The sequence below is a fragment of the Protopterus annectens genome, chromosome 12.part0 (genome assembly GCF_019279795.1).
Source record: "Protopterus annectens isolate FY-2018-M chromosome 12.part0, PAN1.0, whole genome shotgun sequence".
NCBI lineage: Eukaryota > Metazoa > Chordata > Ceratodontiformes > Protopteridae > Protopterus > Protopterus annectens.
In genome coordinates, this window is record NC_056746.1 from 873,284,977 (window position 1) to 873,305,043 (window position 20,067).

At 42.8% G+C, this 20,067-nt stretch overlaps 1 protein-coding gene across 1 annotated transcript in view; it reads right to left on the reverse strand.

Moving 5' to 3' along the window:
• The window catches only part of SLC17A9 (solute carrier family 17 member 9), a 679,555-nt gene that overhangs the window by 411,984 nt on the left and 247,504 nt on the right, over nt 1-20,067 (reverse strand). Inside the window, exon 5 of the mRNA XM_044089907.1 lies at nt 112-242. Coding sequence (XP_043945842.1) covers nt 112-242 — 131 coding nt within the window. The remainder of the gene's footprint in view (nt 1-111; nt 243-20,067) is intronic.

Below are 20,067 nucleotides of genomic sequence, written 5' to 3' on the forward strand. Positions count from 1 at the left end.
ATCTAGGATCTCAGAAGGATATCATAACTCTGTACCGTTGAAGCAGACGTTTCTAGGACAAAATATGCTCACTATGACTACATAACAATAACCAGAGATGTGCCTGGGTACCTTTTCCTCTGAAGAAGCGGTTCCATGTCTGGAATGCCCAAATCAAGGTAAGCAAGCCTGAGAAGAAGAACACACTCTGCCAGTCATACCATTCCAGTAGCAGGGAGCCAACCCAGCCAATCATCAGGGTCCTGCCAGAGAAAAATAAAACATAATTTTATGCAATAAAAGTAGAAAAATATTACTCATTTCTAGTAGTTTTCTGTGTAAGAATGTAGGCTGGGCTTTTGCTTCTTTAACTAATCTTATCCAAATTGCAGAAATGATTACTACACAATAAATGAATCTGAATGTCTAGAGATGAAAACATTTTGGTAGATTAACAAACCACCGCTATTAGAAACTTCCTACCTCCAGTTTCTTCAAACTAAATCTGAAACTTGCAACTACTCTTATAACTATTTATAACTACTTATAACTATTATAAGAACTACTTTGTTGTAAAACAAATTTGATTCATTTCCACTGGGACGAGGCAGGATGGAAAAACAACGGTTAATTAATAAAGGTGTGTGTTCTTTCATTGTAATTTCTGTGTACATACTACATTGTCACATTTGCAGATTATGCATGCAGTGGCCTCAGAGGGAAGAAGAAAACATACGAGTACTTGACTAGACAGAACGAAAGAGAAAACTGCACAGACAACAAAACAAAACAGGTTTAACATGAACATACCCCAATTGTTAAGACTAAATGACAGAAGCACATACACAACATACCCTGGAAATACATACATGACACATGTCTGTTAAGCATCAAGCAGATAAAAGACACACATTTGAAGCAGCTATGCACAAAGGTAACAAAAATGAATACCAAACCCCAATGAGATCTTATTAGCAGAAAAGATCAAACCTAACATTTGGAATTGCCGCTTCCTTCTTATAATCAACTTATTTCAAAATTACTGTTTTACACACACAGGCACACACACACACAGACATACACACACAAAACAAAACAAAACTGAAACTGCAAAAAAATAAACCTATTATATGGGACACAGACAGGGTCTATATTAGAAGACTGAAGACGGATTCTTTCAAATGCATCTTAGTCGAACTTAAAAGGCTGAAAACGCAAAATATAGAAGTGGCTATTAAGCAATGCACACCTGTCAAAATATGTTTGCTACGTCTTTCCACTAACACCCTGTGACTGAAACTGTTGCATATAGTGCAGTTTTCTTGAAGGTGAACAGGGCCTAGGCAAAAAACACACAGCAAATGAGTGTCTGATATAGGAATTTTGTGCCTGCATTTCTGGCGCATTTTGAATCCAGAAACTTTTTTTTAATAGAAGGAGAAATAAATAGGAAGAAAACTATCAACAATGACAGTTCAGAATACACAGAGGTGTATGGAAAGAGAAGGAGAGGGCAATTCTAAAAAAGGATAGGAAGAAGTTGGTGGGTTAATGACTAATAAGAAGGTAAAGAAGTAGAAAACTCTTCCAGATTTTGATAAATATATATATATATATATATATATATATATATATATATATAATCAACACTTAGCTCAAGAACAATACAGAACACATCTGTCAAGAAGAGTGGCAAATGAGATCTGAGGTAAACTGGAGAGAACCATTGTGGGTAATGGTTAAGCTTGACAGTTTTTGGCTTTTGCAAGCTGTAGTAATGGCCGAGTCGGTTCCAAGGTTGGGAAATGAACACATGTCCAGGATCAAATGAAAACTGTCATCAAATCACGGGTTAAGAATCAATACAAGTTATATGACAATTATTTAATATTTAGAAACAATTATATAGCTTGTAGAGAAATGAAAGGCAAGTTAGTCTAATACAAACCGGAACCGCAATATGAAGTGAGGGAAAAATGGGCTTAAGAGATATTTAGAAAGAGTGAGGAAACAGAATTTAATAGAAGTAAGAAGGTAAGTGAAGTAAGCAGGTGTAAGGAATGTAAAAGTACTTGTTCACATTTAAGGATTTTGTTTATCATGGTTTTGAGCAAGAACAAAGCCATACTGTAGCTAGGAAGTATTTTCAGAATGGTCTTGAAAGATGGGAGGGAGGGTACTGACCTGATGGATACATGAAAGTAGTTCCAGGTCTTAGCAACCTTGTATGAGAATAGACAATGGCCAGCAAATTTGACAGGTTTGTAGAGAGGAGTTTTTGGTCACTGGATTTCAGTGACTGACTGGGAACATAGTTGTGTAGAATGCTTTTTACTGCTGCACAGGCAGATGGATGCTGGATAATTTTATACGTGGTAAGAAGCTGTGTGTGTGTGTGTGTGTGTATGTATATATATATATATATATATATATATATATATATATATGTATCTATATATATACACACACACACACACACACACACACATATATATATATATATATATATATATATATATACACATATAAGTTGATGAGGCAGTTCTAACCAATTTAAGCTTTTAGTGCTATACAGTGGTGGGTGCTGAAAGAGGTATGTGATGCAAATTTATCAACTTTGTTACAGCATTGTTCAAGTTTTAATTTTTGTGAAGCCTGGAGGTCGGTAAGGATGGGAGCACCATAAAAAAGTGTGGGAAGGAGATAAGTAATGGCAAGTGTAGTTTTAGTTGGGTTGGTGAAAAGGTTTTTGGCTTTGTAAAGTGTCCCTAGTTTTTGATGAGTTTTTCTTATGCAATTTTACATATGCAGGTCGAATGTAAGATTAGTATCCACTATCACTCCCTAATAATTTATTATGAGAAGTGACTTCAATGACTGTATATCAGGAGAAAAGACAAAGAGAAGGATTTGGGGGGGAAAGTAGTAGTTTGTTTTTTTTTGGCTTGAGTTCGAGTTGTGAGTTACAACCAAGTACTGAAGTGCACCAGTACAGAACAGTCTCCATAGGAGAAAGGAGTTCATGGACATTCAGAAGGAAAAAATGCAGAAGAAAAGGGTGGGGACCCTAAGCCAGAAAGGAATCAAAAACAAAAAACAGAACAAACAAGAGGCGGTTGGTGGGAGGGAGCAAATACTGTAACAATGAACAGAAGTACATCTACTGTTATGTTAAGATTTTTACACAACCGTACTATGTCTTTCAGTGTCACTGTTGAAGTGTGCTTTACTATAGGGTGAGAAAAAAACTCGAGAATGGGAGGTGGAAAGTTGAGAAGAGCCCTCAACAAGCTCATAAAAAATAGTTAAAGCAAAACCTGCTCTTGCCCCAGAACCCATATCAAACTTATGATGCTTAGAAAAGGTACAGTGTGTACTGACAGCCAAGTAGCAGCTTCAAGGATGGAGTTGGTGTCCAGCTCCTTGAAGAAAGCACCAGAATAGGTGACAGCCCTAATGCAGTGAGTTCTAACAGAAGTACACAGACATTTGCCATGAAAAGAATAACAAAAGGAAATGGCCTTAGATATCTAGGGGGAGATAGTTTGCTTAAAAACAGCCAAACCCAATGTCCTGGGCTGAAAGGAAACAAAAAGCTGATCAGACTTACAAATGGCCTTAGTTTTATCCAAATTGTACGCGAGCTGTCTGTGCAAATCCAAGGTATGCAAGACCCTCTCACTAGCAGACTGAGAAAAAGGAAGGCAGTTGTATTGATTGGTACAAGGGCAACTTATTTACTATATTGGGCATAAAAGAAGGATTAGTACAAAGGGACACTTTGTCCATATGAAAAAACAAAAAAAGAGGAATGGCCATAAGGGCCTAGAGTTCAGAAACCATCTGAACAGAAGTAAGAGCCAGCAACAAAATAGTCTTCCAGGTGCAGTGTTGAAAAAAGTAGATTCTGTAGGCTCAAAATGAGCCAGAGTCAATTTTTCCAAAACAAAAATAAAGGTCTCAAGGAAGAGGGATAGGTTTCCTTTGAGCCCTAAGATGCAGGATGCCTTTAAGAAATTGTTTGACGAGAAGCCAAGAAAGGACTCAAGGGTAAACAAGCAGAAATGGTTGATAAATGGGCCTTTACAGAACAAAAGGCCAACAGAGATTCAGCAACTCGCACAAATAAGAGGACCAAGGGGAACCCTACTGAAAAAGGGTCCTGGTTACGAGCATGGCACCAGACAGAAAATCTCTTGTTTAGATATAAGATTTTCTGGTTGAGGGTTTCCTTGCCTCCTGTAAAACCCTGAGCATGTCCTCAAAAAAGAGGTGCCTGATAGGGATCAAAACCCATCACCCACAGTGCCAGCTGAAGAGTAGAAAAGTGACGATGGATGAGAGACTCCTTGTCCTGTGTAAGGAAGTCCAGCTGGTGAGGTTAACTTGTGGTGATTGTCCCTGGCCAGATGCATTAATTGCCTGATCACAGGGGAGGGAAAATAACCCACTGATGGACAATGTCCAGAAACATAGCTCTGTGAAGCACCCAGACAGTCTGCCACTAGACTGTGCTCTAAAGGAAATGTATACTGCCTGAAGAATAACTGATAACTCAGAACCACCTCCAAAGCCTGAACAGCCATCCTGCACAGGAGTTAAGATTTTGTGCCTCCTTGCTTGTCGACATACCACATTGCTGTAGAGTTGTCTGTGTACACCTTCAAAGAGCCTGGAGAACAATGGGTGAAAAGCTTGAAGGGCCTGAATCAGAGCTCTTATCTCTATGATGTTCATATGGTTTGACTTCTGATGGGGGGGGGGGTCAGAAACCCTGAACTTACAGGGGACCACATGAAGTACCACACCCCCATGTCTGAGGCATTGGTGAACAGTTATTGAGAAGGGACTGGAGGCTGAAAGGGCAGGCCTGGCTTGACAGCAAACTGTTGAATCCACCTCCCAAAATCCCACTTCAGACAAGGAAGAAGAAATACACTGAAATCCAGATGGTGGCAATGCTGCAGGTAAACCGACTTCAGGTACTACTGAAGCTTCCACATGTACATTCTAGCAAAAGTGAGCACTGGAATAGAAGAGGCCATGAATCCCAGGGCCCGAAACTCTCTGGCTGGAATGGCAGTCAGAGGAAGAAGAAACTGAAAGAAGGCTGTCACTGATAACATTTTTGGAGGTGGAAGAGGCACCAATAATGGCATTGTCCTTATCACAGATACACATGATCATGAGAGGGAGTCAAGACAGACTTTTGGAAGTTGATATTGAACCACAGACTTTGAAGAAGAGAGATGGTGAACTCCAGATCCTGTAACAGGTGACTGAGAGGAGGTGCCTGAAGCAACAGGTCATCTAGACAAGGAAAAACCTGAATGCCTGGGTGCCTGCAGAAATCAATCACAGGAACTAGGCATTTTGTGAATACTCTTTGGACAATAGAGAGGCCAAAAGGTAAAGCAGAGAACTGAAAATGAAAGGAAGAAATAAACATAAAAACTTCCTGACAGGATGGTGAATAGGGATATGAAGGTAAACAGTCTTCAGATTCAAAGACACCAGAAAAGCCTGGGGTAGTAAAAGAGGGAAAGTACAGTTGTGTGCACTTACCATAAATGTGGATGTTCGAGTGTATTCACTGTTGCAGTCATTACATTTGGGTAATCTGCTGGCAGGTTGCCCTCAGTTGGCCTGAATTTCAAAGTCTTGGGTCCTGCGTATGTTGCTGTCTCTTCTTCCATGACGTCAGGTCGTCGGGGGTATAAAACATGCAGCCGACACCATTTTCTTTAGTTTTTCTTATCCCCGATGTCAAATGCCCCCAAAAAGGTAGAAAAAAAAAATGCATCAATATAAACTTTACCTTCATCTACAAGCAAATACACCACATAGGTTGTAGAAGATAGAGAAGGAAAGATAAACTCCAGAATGATGGGGGGATGGCGGGAGGATAACCTGGACTGCAACAGTGAATACACTCTAACATCTACATTTATGGTAAGTGTACACGACTGTACTATGTTCTTCGTGTTTCACTGTTGCAGTCATTACATTTGGGTAGAATCCCAAAGCTATGGTTGGGGGACTGGAGCTAAACAGCATTAGGAGCGGCTATAAGGCCCTGCAGAACTGCAGTGGCAAAGCCTGCTCCGGATTTAGAGTAAAGAGGCAAATGATAATGCTTTGTAGAGGTGTGAACAGAACTCCAAGTAGCAGCCTCTAGAATGTCTTTGGTTGGTACTCCCCTTAGAAAGGCTGCTGAAGTAGCTGCAGCTCTGGTGGAATGAGACCTAATGCCCTTGGGCACAGGTTTACAATGGTGTAAGTAGCAGAAACGAATGCAGTGGCTTATCCACTTTGAAACTGTCTGCTTTGAAGTAGCCTTGCCCTCTGATCCTGCAGCATATGTCACTAGTAATTGCTCAGTTTTTCTTAGAGCTTTAGTCCTGCTTAAGTAGAATATCAGTTGTCTGTGTACATCCAAGGAATGCAGAATTCTCTCCTCCTTGTTCTGCGGATTTGGATAAAAGGTTGGCAGATGAATTGTTTAGTTAAGAGCCACACTGGAAACCACCTTAGGCATAAATGTAGGATTTGTCCTCAAAGATACCCTGTCTGGGTAAAATATGATAAAAGGCTCTATAGCCATGAGGCCCTGTAGCTCTGAAACTCTTCTTGCTGAAGTAATTGCTAGTAGCAGAGCTGTTTTCCATGATAAGAACTTTATATCAGCGGTAGCAGCTGGTTCAAATGGAGGCAGGGTGAGCTTTTCCAACACATAATTGAGGTCCCATGCTGGCAATGGTGATCTTCTAGGAGGCTTTAAATTTTTGGCTCCTCTAAGATACTGCTTTAGTAAAGGATGAGAAAATATTGGTGGCTCTGTATTGTAATGAGCTGAAATGGTAGAGGCATGGATTTTAATTGATGAGAAAGATAGGCCTTTTCAAGCACCTCAGTTAAGTATTGCAATATCTGAGGAATATTTGGTTCTGCTGTATCAGTTCCTTGTGCTCGATTCCAAGCACAGAATCTCTTCCATTTGTCAGCATAAGATTTTCTAGTACTTTACTGAGAGGTGTTTGTATGATTACATGATCAGCCATGCTACCAGGTTCAGAGTCTGTAGTTGATTGTGCAGGATCTGATTGTTTTGCTGGGACAGTAGTTGTGGTCTTTGAGGCAAGGTCCAAGCTGGGTATTGAGACAAGTTTCTTAGGACTGGGTACCAGTATTGGTGGGGCCAGTCCGGGGCAATTAGTATCATCTTTGGTTTCTCCTGTCTGACTTTTAGGAGGACCTTGGCGAGAAGAGGCAGAGGAGGAAAGGCGTAAACTGATAGGTTTTTCCAACTAAAGGATAGGGTGTCCACTTTCCATGCTTGTCTGTGATAAGTCCTTGTGTGGAATCTTTTCAATTGATAACTTTGAGGAGAGGCAAAGAGATCTATGTCTGGGCTCCCCCATTTCTCTGTTATCATGCTGAAGACTTGTGGATTTAGTTTCCACTCGTGAGTGTCCATAAGGTTTCTGCTTAAATCGTCTGTCAGAGTGTTTTTTTTTTATTGGCAGGAATTGAGCTTGAAGATGTATTCGGTAGGTCAAAGCTGTGTTCCACGGTGCCATGGCTAATCTGCAGAGGGGGTATGAGTGTGTGCCCCCTTGCTTGTTTATATACCACATGACTGTGGTGTTGTCCATCTTTATCAGTAGTTGTCCTGGATGAAGTAAGTCCTTGAAGGCTGTTAGGGTATTTTGAACAGCTAGCATCTCTTTCTGGTTGATATGCAGATGCATTTGTTTTGGTGACCATATGCCCTGAATGAATCTCCCTGCCATGTGGGCCCCCCAGGCATAATCTGATGTGTCTGTTGTCATGCTTTGGCTGGCAGGGGGTAGAGTGAATGGCCGTCCCATGTTTTGATTACATGCCTTTGCCCACCATAGAAACTTCTGTTGCAGGCAGGGAATGAGAGGAATCATGGTTTCCAGAGTGTGAGAATGTTGACTCCATAAACTTTTTAGGCACCACTGAAGTTTCCTCATATGCAGTCTTGCATATGGAATCAGTAGTATGCAGGATGCCATGAAGCCCAGAGCCTGCAGAATTTGTCTTGCAGAAGACTGGGTTTTTGTTACCATCAGTTTGAAGTAAGTAGTCAGTTGCCTTTGCTTGTCTGGCGTGAGGTAAGCCATCTGGGCATTTGTATTCAAGCTTGCACTCAGGAATGTTATCTTTTGAGAGAGTACCAGTTGTGACTTATTTTCATTTATTGTGTACCGTAGGCATGTTAGAAGCCTTTTCACAAATGCCAGGTGTCAAAGAAGAGTGTCTTGTTCTCTGCTTGAATGAGACAGTCCAAGTAAGGATATATTTGTATACTTCTTTGTCTGCAAAATGCAATTACTGGTGCCAGGCACTTTGTAAAGACCCTGGGCACAGTAGCTAAGCCAAAGGGCAGTGCAGGGAATTGGTAATGCATTAAGCCAGCCTTGAATCTGAGGTATCTTCTGCATGATTGTTTACTGGGATGTGCAGGTATGCCTCTTTTAGGTCTAAAGTCACCAGCCAAGCAATCTTGCCCAGCATGGGCAAAGCTGTTGCAAAGTCAGCATTTTGAATTTTGGAATGTCCAGGTATGTGTTCAAAATCAATAAATCCAGTATTGGCCGCCAGGCCTTGTCCTTTCTGGGTAGCAAGAACTGTCTTGAGTAAAAACCTAGTCCTTTTTCTTGTTATGGTACTGTCTGAATGGCCCCCATATCCATGAGGGACATAACTTGTTTCTGTGCCTCTGCCCATTGATTTTTTGGCAGATGTTTAGTACCCACTTGTCCTGGGTTATTAACTGCCAATTCTGAGCAAAAAGTGCTAATTTTCCCCCTATGGGTGCTGCCAAAAGATAAGTGCTTGGTGAAGGCAGAGGGAAGTCATTGAGATTGCATTCTGTAGGTTTGCGCTTTAACTCCTCCAGATTTGGAGGTGGAAGCGCCCCATTGCTTTGACCTGTATGAATCTTGCGCCTGGTATCTGGAACCCTTAGGACATCTGGATTTGCCCCCTTTGAGCTCGGTTTGACACAGGAAAGGACCAATTTTTGGTAGGCCAGTGTCTACTGAATCTTGGTGGCTGCACTTGTAAGAAGTCTTTAATAGTTTGCATAGACTTAGCTTTGTCTTCCATTTTCTTTAAAACCTCTTCTGCCGTAATACCAAACAGAGAATCATGCTGTAAAGGTGCATCTAGCAATTTAGCTTTAACATGATCAGGTAAATTTTGTTCCTTTAACCAGGCATGCCTCCTAATCACAGATCCAGTAACTGCGGCCCTGCAGGAAGCCTCTAAGGAATCAAAACCACATTGCAAAGTATGCTTTCCAACTTGTTCAGCTGCATGCAATAATTCCTACAATTCTTTATTTTCTGCACATTCTGAAATCAATATAATTTTCTGTTTCAGCAATCCTATAACATGCTGTTGGTACTTAAGCATATGACATTGACAGTTTAAGGCCCTGATTGCCAAGGTTGCAGATGTATAAATCTTTTTTCCCCATCTGTCCAGTGCCCTTGAATCTCTGTCGGGGGGGGGGGTAGGATTTTTTGCTGTTGAGGCCTTAACTCCTTTTGGACCCTGTGAAATAGTTTCAGGATCAGCAGCAGGGTTTCTAAATAAAAAAATTATGTGAGTCAGGGACCCTGTAATATCGGTCAGGCGTACTGGGAGCTGGAGGCAAGGAGTCAGGGGACAAGCTTGACTCCGAAACCACATAATCCACAATGTCTAAAACAGGGGGAATGGCTAAAGGCCTGTGCTGAGGGAGAAGAAGGAAATCCCTGAGCCTCTTTTTTGTTTGATTCTGAGAAGTCTTGACTCTCCCAGTGAAAATGCTCCGTCAAAGTATGGAAGGTTTCTCCAAATGAATAATCCTTAGGAGGAGATGCAGATGGAATGGACTCCTCAGCATCAGAATCTTCATAGGGAGGTATAGATAATTCCTGATCAGAAGAGGAATCAGAAGAAATAGAAACCTGATCTGAAGATTCATAATCAGTGTCTTGCCTAGGCCTCTTATCAGGAGGGGGATGGGTACCCCTGATCAAGGTAATAAGATCTTCAGCTATTTTGATCATCTGTTTTTTAGGCATAGAGGCCTGTGTACATGGCTCATGCATTAGTTTTTTACTTTTAGAAGTTGCTTTTGTCTTTGGTTTTGCAGCTGTTGTCGGTTTGATATACAAATGTTGAGGTCTGAATACACCCTCAGAAGCCGGTGCCTGCTCAGCGGCTCCGGACCCATCCGAGGGAGATACATCCATCAGTCGAATACCTTGAGTATCTTGTGGCATGCCGGACTCCACATGGGTGTCGGTAGAGGCCAGCGACTCAAAGGTAGCGGGTATCAGGGGCTGCGAAAGTGCCTCACTGAGTACTGGCGAACCGGCAACTGGCTTAGGAGAAGCTTCGTCGCCTGTTTTGGATCTCGACCGCCTTTCTCTGTCCTTTTCTTTGCGTTTTTTATGTACTCCGGTAGTCGGATTGCTATCCAACGACATTTCTGGGTAGTTAAATCTGTTTCCAAAATACTTTGATGCAAAAGTATACCGACGCTTAATTATGCGTTGGTTAAATCTAGCACAAAACAGACAGCCAGGCACGTTGTGATCAGGGCCTAGGCAAGGAATACAGTATAAATGGAAATCCTTATGAGGTATTTGCTTCCCACAAGTAATACAATTATTAACTTTTTCTGACATCGGTAAAAAGCAAGAAAAAAAGTTTCCCCAACGGGGTACTTAGCTTTAGTGGAGACTTCGGTTCTGAAACTCAAATTCGAATATTTCAGTAGTCAGCCGATCGGCACTTGCGAAATGCTTCTACTTCAGGCACCGTGTGGCAAGAAAGACTGAAGAAAATGGCGTCAGCTGCATGTTTTATACCCCTGATGACCTGATGTCATGGAAGAGGAGACCGCAACCAACACAGGACCCAAGACTTTGGAATTCAGGCCGACTGAGGGCAACCTGCCAGCAGATTACCCAAATGTAATGAATGCAACAGTGAAACACAAAGAATATCAGGGTTTGAAGACGTAAGCCTCCAAAAAGAGGGGCACTGATAAAGGTGTTTAGTAGGAAGAGATCCAGAATAGGTCTCCAAGTGCCCTCCTTTTGAGGAACCAGGAACATCCTGGAATAAACACCCTTTCCCACTTGGGAAAGGAAAACACGTTGAACGGTTCCTTGACTCACCAGGAAATGAGGAACTTGCTCCACATAAGATTGAGGAATCCCTGAAAGAGGAGGGAGAGACTTTCATACCATAAAGTAGCCCTGATGGATGACAGAAAGAACGAAAGAGTCTGAAGTGATGAGTAGCCAATTTGGAAGACAAAGGGAAAGCCGAAGGGACAAAGGAACTTGGTTTAACAGAAGGTGAGGGACAAACTGTCAAAGAGAAGCAGGCTTATCATATAAAGGAGGCTTCTGGGCCACAGACATCTGTGAAGCCTTAGCAGAGGAGGCTTGCCACCCACCCTTCCTGCCCTTGTAGGCCCAGCGGGGTTGCCTACTGATAAAAGCCAATCTAAAAGGATAACGTCTCTGAAACTTAGGGATAGGAAAGACAAAAATATGTTGAAGGTCCTGCAAGGCCTTGCCTTTCTCTTGAAGAGACTAAAACAGGTCAGCAGCAGGATTCCAAAAAAGATGTTTATTATCCAAAGGAGTAATCAACAAATTGGTCTTAATGTCCTTAGGCAGACACTGGACACAAAGCCAAGAATAATGCCTCATGACAGACCCAAAAGCCACAGCTGTGGAAAAGGCATTCACAGCATCATAGCTAAACTTGATAGACAGGACAGCCACTTGAAAAGTAGAATTTACAACAGATATGGCAGAAAATATTCCTTTATAATCAGGGAGGTCAGAAATAACCTGACAAGCCTGAGGAATAAAGACTAGAGTATATCTAGTCGTGTGGGTCTGGTAATTAATAGCCATAAAGACCAAAGTAGAAGCAGTGTAAACCTTTAACAATCCTCTCCAATGCCCTACTATTCTTATCAGAAGACAAAAGTTTGAAAAAGAGCAAAAGCTTAGCATGTTTGTCAGAAGAGACTGATACCACAACAGGATCTGCAGATGGAAACTTAAATAAAATTGACAAGAGATGTTATAGAACCTATCAGGTTTCTTAGGAGCAGGAGACTCGGAAGCAGCGATAAAAGTGTCTAACAAGGCAGCCAACACAGGAGGAACTGCAGATAGTCTAGGAGTATCCACCTGAAACAACTCATAATATCTCCTCTGAACATCAGATACTGGAGAAGAATCCCACTTAAAGTATTCCATCTATCTAGCAATTGTGTCCCCAAAGGACAATTCCTCAAAAGGGGACTCACGGCTAATAAACTCCTCTTCATCAGAACCATAAGCCAAAGCTGAATGCATCTGTGAAGAATAGGACAAGGGGCCCCTCATCAGACTCTGAATCCTCATTCAAGGAATCCAGTTCCCTAGGCTGTTTGCAAGGGTAGAGGTCCAAGGAGGAACAGGCACTGAAACTCCTTGAGGAGGCTTCAAGCCCATTAAGACAGAAAACAAGCCCTGAATAAACTCTTGCCATTCCCTTTGAGGATCCTTAGGATGGCTTGAAACATGCTTCATCTTCTGTCTTTTCTTGGAAGGGATGTCACCCCTAACAAATACTGGAAGTTCTGACCCTTAACGAGATTCAATAAGAGTATCTAGAACCTCCTCCCCGATTAATATCTGCGGAATCCCTAAAAACCCATCTGAAATAATCAACATTGGTTCTCTCTGTCCAGAGCAGATGCCTGCAAAGCATCAGAAGATGTGCGAACCACAGATCCATGCTAGTCTCCAATGGGGTTATGGCAGAGTATATTGTGTATACGCTGAAAGGTCTACAGAGATATTACTCGCTTCTAGAGGAATGTCAGGTGGAGGCTAGAAAGCTAAAGAATCTGACTAATACTTCTTGACCTTCTTCTTACCTAGCAGGAGTATACTGATGTTAATGGATTCCACCATGTTACCCTGGGCTACCTGTTTAAGCCATTGGTTTTCAAGATAAATGGCCAGGGAGTACAAATAAATGGCTTCTAAGTGTCTTAGGCACAAATGCTACAAGAAGTATGGTAGGGGGAAGCACCCAAACAAAACAGATACTGTCCGTGATAATCCTTATGGGGAATCTGTCTGCCCCACTGACATTAACCCTTCTTGGAGGACATAAACTCTAGGTAAGCAAAATATAATACAAGAACAAAGAAAAGAAAAAAAACAACCCCAATGGGGCACTTAACTAATGGCTATGTATTCAGCAGAACAACAAGGAGTTCAGAACAACAACCATTAATGGTGTTAAGACTGGCATCAAAGAAATTTGGGGAATTGCATCCGTACATCACTTTTATACCCTATGTATTATATTTTGCTTACCTAGGCTCTTGCTTCCCCCATAGTGCCTTTTTTAGGTAAGGCTCAAAAGACAAACCCACCTCCATAGGTATCACAAGGGATAAGAAACTAAGAGTAATGCTACTCAACGCCAGAAGTCTAAACCTCAAGATGCACGCACTCGAAACTCCTTAACATGGAGAACATCGATATCTGTGCAGTAACAGAAACCTGGTTCAAGGCTCCCGAGAGCACCCCAGCACTACGAGGTTATACCTCATACCATGCTTTTCGGCCCCAAAACTTGGACCGAACCACAAAAGGAGGGGGAGTATCAATATTCGTCAAAGATAACCACACCTCCAGGTTGGTGGCACAGCACGAAGGATCAGAGACTATCCATGTGCAACTAACAGTGGGTAAAACTGCCTTCCAGTTTATAGCCTGCTACAGACCACCCTCCCAAACACAGGAACCCCACTCAGCCTTCCTGAGAATACTTAAACATATGAAGGTCTCTCCAAACACCATTATATTGGGTGACTTCAACTACCCAGATATAGACTGGGAGCATTACTCTAGCTCCAACACCCTAGCCCAAAGGTTCCTAGAATTTATAAACTCAAATGCTATGGAACAACTTGTTACCACTCCCACAAGAGGGGAAAACATACTGGACCTGATCATCACCAACATGGGGACTCTAAGCTCCAGACCAGAAGTGTATCCCTCACTGGTAAGATCAGACCATAAACTAATCTCACTGGATATTCACATCCCGACCCCACCCCCTGCCCAGAAAACCACAGTGAAAAGCTTCTCTAAAGCAAATTTCACACTCCTCAAAACCGAGGTGGAATCCTTCAAAGCCCCCGAGCCTGTGGAAAATACAGCCCAGACCGCAGAATCCTTTATAAACACATTCTATGAATACCTTCAGGAATGCATGGATCATGCAATCCCAAATAAAACCAAGACCCAATCCTCCAAAGGCAGATGTCCTGTCTGGTGGACCTCAGCCATAAACAAACTATACAATAGAAGGAGGAAGCTACTACATGATAGAGCAAAATCCCAAAAAGGGAAGGCATCTCTGAAAAGTATTAGCAAAAAACTACAGGCACTCATACAATCGTCTAAGGCCAGCTTTGAGAGAAAAATTGCACAATAGACTAAGGATAATCACAAGGCTTTCTTTAGTTATGTTAGGAACCTGGGTGGGAATTCCCAGATATGCTCAGAATTAGTCCAAAATAACAAAAAATACACCGCACCCACAGACATTGCCAACATCCTAGCTGACAGGTTCAGCGCAATCCCCACCCCCCCCTCCCCACCAAAAGGGCAAATATCTATCCCAGCAGAGTGCTGCCCCCCTGACATCTCAGATGCTCAGGTAAGAGCTGCCCTCTCCAAAGCAAAAAACACAGCATCAATGGGACCAGACGGTGTCCTGGGCTGCGTCCTACATGAACTCCAAGAAGAGCTAAACCCAAACATAAAACTACTGTTCAATCTCAGCCTTATTACAGGATATGTACCCAAAGAGTGGCGTACAGCAACAGTGGTCCCTCTCCACAAAGGTGGTGCCTCAACTGATCCTGGAAACTATTGCACCATATGCCTGACTAGCTTGGTCTGCAAAGCTATGGAAAGGATCATCATGGACCTCATAAATAAAGATATTGGGGACCTACAGACACTGGATCCTACCCAGTTTGGCTTTGTTAAGGGCAGATCCTGCCTCTTAAACCTGGTTGATTTCTTTGAAACAGTCACCAAGGCCATTGACGAGGGGAAAGTGGTCCACACAGCCTACCTGGACCTCACAAAAGCCTTCGATACAATACCCCACTCGGGCATTATAGATAAGCTCACCAGCTTAAATATAAACCCCTATGTCACTAGATGGGTTGCAAACTGGCTCAAGGACAAAACCTACATGGTTAGAATTGCTGGAGCCATGTCAGACTCCAAACCAGTTACAAGTGGCGTCCCACAAGGCTCGGTCCTGGGACCTCTCTTGTTCGGTATATATTTCTCGGAAGTACAGGCCAACACGGAAGGACTGTGGCTGACCAAGTTCGCAAATGACTGCAAACTGGGTGCCATAATAGACTCTCCAGCCGACACAAGCATCCTTCAAAAGGGCCTCATAGAAACAGACAACTGGTTCCAGAGCCATGGCCTCAAGCTAAACGCCAAAAAGTGCATAGTCATCCCCTTTGGCAAAAACAAAGTGCCCACAAATTACCACATAGGTGGTACTCCATTAAGTACAGAAGTAGTAATTAGGGACCTGGGGACCCAAGTTGATAGCAATCTCTCATTTGACAACCACGTGGCCAAAGTGGTTGGAAAAACATTTTATATAGCCCACCTAATCATGAAGGGATTCACATCTAGATCAGGGGAGGTCATCGTGCCTCTTTACTCATCCCTCATCAGGCCCATAATTGAGTACAATGCCCCTTTTGGGATGTACCTTACCAGACACCTGCAGCAACTGGAAAGACCCCAAAAGTACCTCACCAAGAGGATCAAAGGGCTCAAACAGATGCCATATGCTGCCCGGTTAAAGAAACTCCAGCTCTACTCAGTGGCATACCGCCTGCTCAGAGGCGATCTGTGCCTGACGTATAAAGCCATGTCCAACCCGGAATTAACGAACATGCTGCACCTCAGAAAATACAAATCCCATCGAGCTACGTGCTCGAGAGACTTGAACCTCAGCACTGAAATAAATAGGACATGCTGGAGGGACAGATTCATAACCCAGAGGCTCCCTTCACTCTGGAATAAAATCCCAGTCCAGGTTAGGCAGAGTCCCTCATTGACTCTCTTCAAGAGGAATCTTGATGAGTGGATGGGAGATCGTAGGTTTACCCCGGGTATCACTTCTGTGCCACTGTTAGACGGAGGCACAGTATACTAACCTCGGAAAAGGGCATAGCAAAATTAATTTAAAATGGGTGGCGAAAGCCAAACACACTCTGGCTAGGCTTATAAATGCCCTAGGGCAGATAGCCTAGTATGAAGCTATGAACGTCCAGTGCAGGGAACATATGTATGATGTATAGCACCTACAAGATCATAAGGCTTTATTAAACTGGCCGAACATCAGGCTGCCCTAGCAGGAAATCCCTTCAGTACAGAATACTGCAACAGTGATACATAAAGACATGGTAAGATTATAATGACTACAGCAGTAGAAAAAGGAAATATTGTCTTTGTATATGGGTGCTATAGTGTTCCGCCTCAGTCTTCCTGGTTTGCTGATGTACTGTGCATGCATATGAGACTCCCACTCTTGCACAGTACATCTGAGAAAAGAGCATCTCCATAGTTTGTTTTTTATTTTTTTTTTCCCCAGCTGACATTTTTAATGCAAGAAGTCTGGACAAAGTTCAACACAATGGAGAAAGAAAGGTCCAAAAACAGGGAGAGATTTTATATATTGTTGTTACAAACTTAGAAAGTTTCTGGAATAAGAAGTTTTGTGTTAGTGTGCATTTTTAGAAGGATATGAAGCTTGACTCAGAAATGTTTGTCATTATTTAATGGCTTCAATCCCCAGTGGCTTGCCAGAAAAATACATTTTTTATGATGAACAGACCAAAACTATGACGCAAAAATCTGGACATTCTGTGAAAATCTGGACAGCTGAGAGGTATGACTCACTGACATTTCAGAAAGGGCAGTATAGAATACAAGGAAAATCAGGTGTATTTCTGTTGCTTTAGTTTTGCAATCATACCCGAATTTTATCATATTTTGCTCTGTCCCCTAATCATATGCCAACAGAAAATATGGCTGCTCAATGGTACTTCAGCAGCCAGAATTTTTTCTACTCGTATATGCTTGATTTACAATGGGCACGCTTGGCTGGGCTGTCCAATCAGCATGCACGTCTTGAAATAATAATGAATCGTTACTGTATAATACGAGGCAATTGTTTGGCAACCATTTCAAATGATAAAGCTCATTAGTGCAAGTCAGAGCATTTCAAGACTGAAGGACTACAAAAGCAGGCTTACATATACTAAGTTTGAGATTGTTGTACCAAAGAATATTCTTTTCTCTCCAATGTACAGTGATTTCCGAGTTCGCATGTATAAGCTGAAGGGCTGAGGCCTTGCCACCTACATTGGGATGGGGCTTGTCCTCTGCAAAAAACAACATTAATGGCGAAAGAATAGTTGTATAAAATCTTATCATACCCATAACTGTCCTTCTCTTCTATATGCTGCAGTATTCATAACATGGGGGAGTCCGCCCCCAGCTAACTCGTATGTCTGACAAGTATACAAAAGTCTATCGCTACTGTGAGGTATGTGCGACATCGCACGATATCCAAACGTATATCTGTCATAAAGTGATGTCGGGTATAAAATGGATGTTGGCATGTACCAGCCCTCCGAAATTAATGCAGCTAAAAGCACCAGCCTAGTCCAAGGTAAGGAAAACATGCCACCAGTAGACACAGGCAAGCATCGGGGGGGGGGGGGGCAGGGGAGGAAAGGAATACTGCAGCATATAGAAGAGAAGGACATCTATGGTTATGGTAAGATTTTACAAAACTATTCTATGTCCTTCTATTCATATGTTGCAGTATTCACAACATGAGGGAGAGTACCAAAGCTTATACAAAAGAAGAATTGGGCTGAGAAGCAGAACCATTCTCCAGAAACCCAGGCAGAATACCCCTGGCAAAACCAGCTCTGGGCCTGGAAATGCCATCAAATTTATAATGTTCTGTGAAAGTATGAACAAAGGGCCAAGTAGCTGCTTCCAGGATACAGGACATTTCCAGGCCTTTAAAGAAGGTTCCAGAGGAAGAAACTGCTCTGGTAGAATGTGCCCTAATAGGTGAGGGTAGAATCCTTCCATGAGCCACATAACAGAAGGAAATAGTTTTAGAAATCCAAGCGGAAACAGCCTGCTTGGAAACAGACTGGCCCAGTGCCCTTGGGTGATAGGAAACAGGCAGTCAGATTTCTGAATTGGCTTGGTTATATCCAAATATCAGAGTTGCCTATGCACATACAAGGTGTGTAGGATCCTCTCACTAGTGGATTGAGGAGAGGGGGGGGGAAGGCTGGAAGACTGATGGACTGCGTGAGAGATAACTCAACCACCTTGGGCACAAAGGAGGGGTTAGTGCATAGGGAAACGCTATCTCTGTGGAAACCTGTGAAGGGGAGGAGGACATGAGAACCTGTAACTCAGACACCCTTCTGGCAGAAGTAATGGCCATAAGAAGGACCTTTTTCCAATTGCAGTATTGCTGAGAAGCAGAACTCACTGGCTCAAAAGGGGCCAGGCTAAATTTTTCTAAGACAAAGTTGAGATCCCAAGGAGGGGGTACTGGTTTCCTTGGTGGTCTGATGTGAAGGACGCCTTTTAAGAAGAGTTTAACTTCCAACTTGGAATCTAAAGGTGGAGACATGGGCAGACATGCAGAAATAGGGAACTTTTACTGAGGAGTATGACAGCCCATTCTGGTAAGACAGGACCACTGGAACACCCAGTGACAGTAGTTGTAAATCCTTCTTAAGACACCAGATGAAAAACCCTTTCCATTTGGAAACATAGGATTTCCTATTTGTGGGTTTTTGGGCTTCCTGAAGAACTGGTTGCATGTCCTCAGAAAAACGGTGTCTGAAAACAAAACCCTATCACCCACAGAGTCAGTTGCAGGGTTGACATCTGTGGGTGAACTAAAGTTCCCTTGTCCTGTGTGAGTAGGTCCATTCTGTGGGGTAACTTGTGGTGACTGCCCTTGGCTAAATGCAGAAAAGGGGGAAGCAATGCTGTCTCGGCCAAAAGGGATTCACCAGGATTATCTGGTTGTTCCTGTTGGATTTTCAACAGGACCCTTAGAAGAAGTGGGAAAGGCGAGGAATGCATTAAGGAACATCCCATTCCAACAGATTGATAGGGTGTCCACCTTCCATGCCAAGGGATCTGGGACCCTGGCACAAAACTTGGGAGGTTGCCTGTTCATGGGGGAGGCAAAGAGATTTACCTGAGGTCTAACCCATCACTGGACCATGTCCAAGAAACACATCCCTGTGTAGCATCCATTTGTGGGCTTGAGTCATGAACCTGCTCAGTATGTCTGCCACCACATTCTGAGCAGAGGGAATATAAACCGCCTGGAGAGAAAGTTGACTCTGGACAGCTAACTCCCATGCCTGCAAGGTCAGTCTGCATAGGAGGTAAGACTTCGTCCTCCCCAGTTTGTTGACATATCAGAGAACAGTGGTATTGTTTATAAACAATCTTAAAACCCCATGGGACACCTGAGGTTTGAAGATTTTCAGGGTGAAGATTAGGTCCCTCATCTCCTTTATATTAATGTGCTCCCTTTTCTGGGATGGAGATCTGACATGTCTGACAATCCATGAGTCCAGAGCTGCTCCCCATCAAATGTCAGGTCCTGAGTGGGAGGAGGTGGTTGTAAGGGTAAGACTGGATTCTTTGCCACTTGTTGGATCCACCAGTGTAATTCCTTCTTCTAGCAAGGCAGGAGTGGGATAAAAACCACCAGAAGGTGGGAGTGCTGACTGTTCTAAGAAACCACTGAAATTTCCTCATGTGCAACTTGGCTAAGGGGAACAAGGGAATTGTGGATGCCATGAAGCCCAAGAGGTGAAGAAACTCCTTGGCAGTCAGGGAGTGTGGGAGCAAGAGGTCTTGGAAG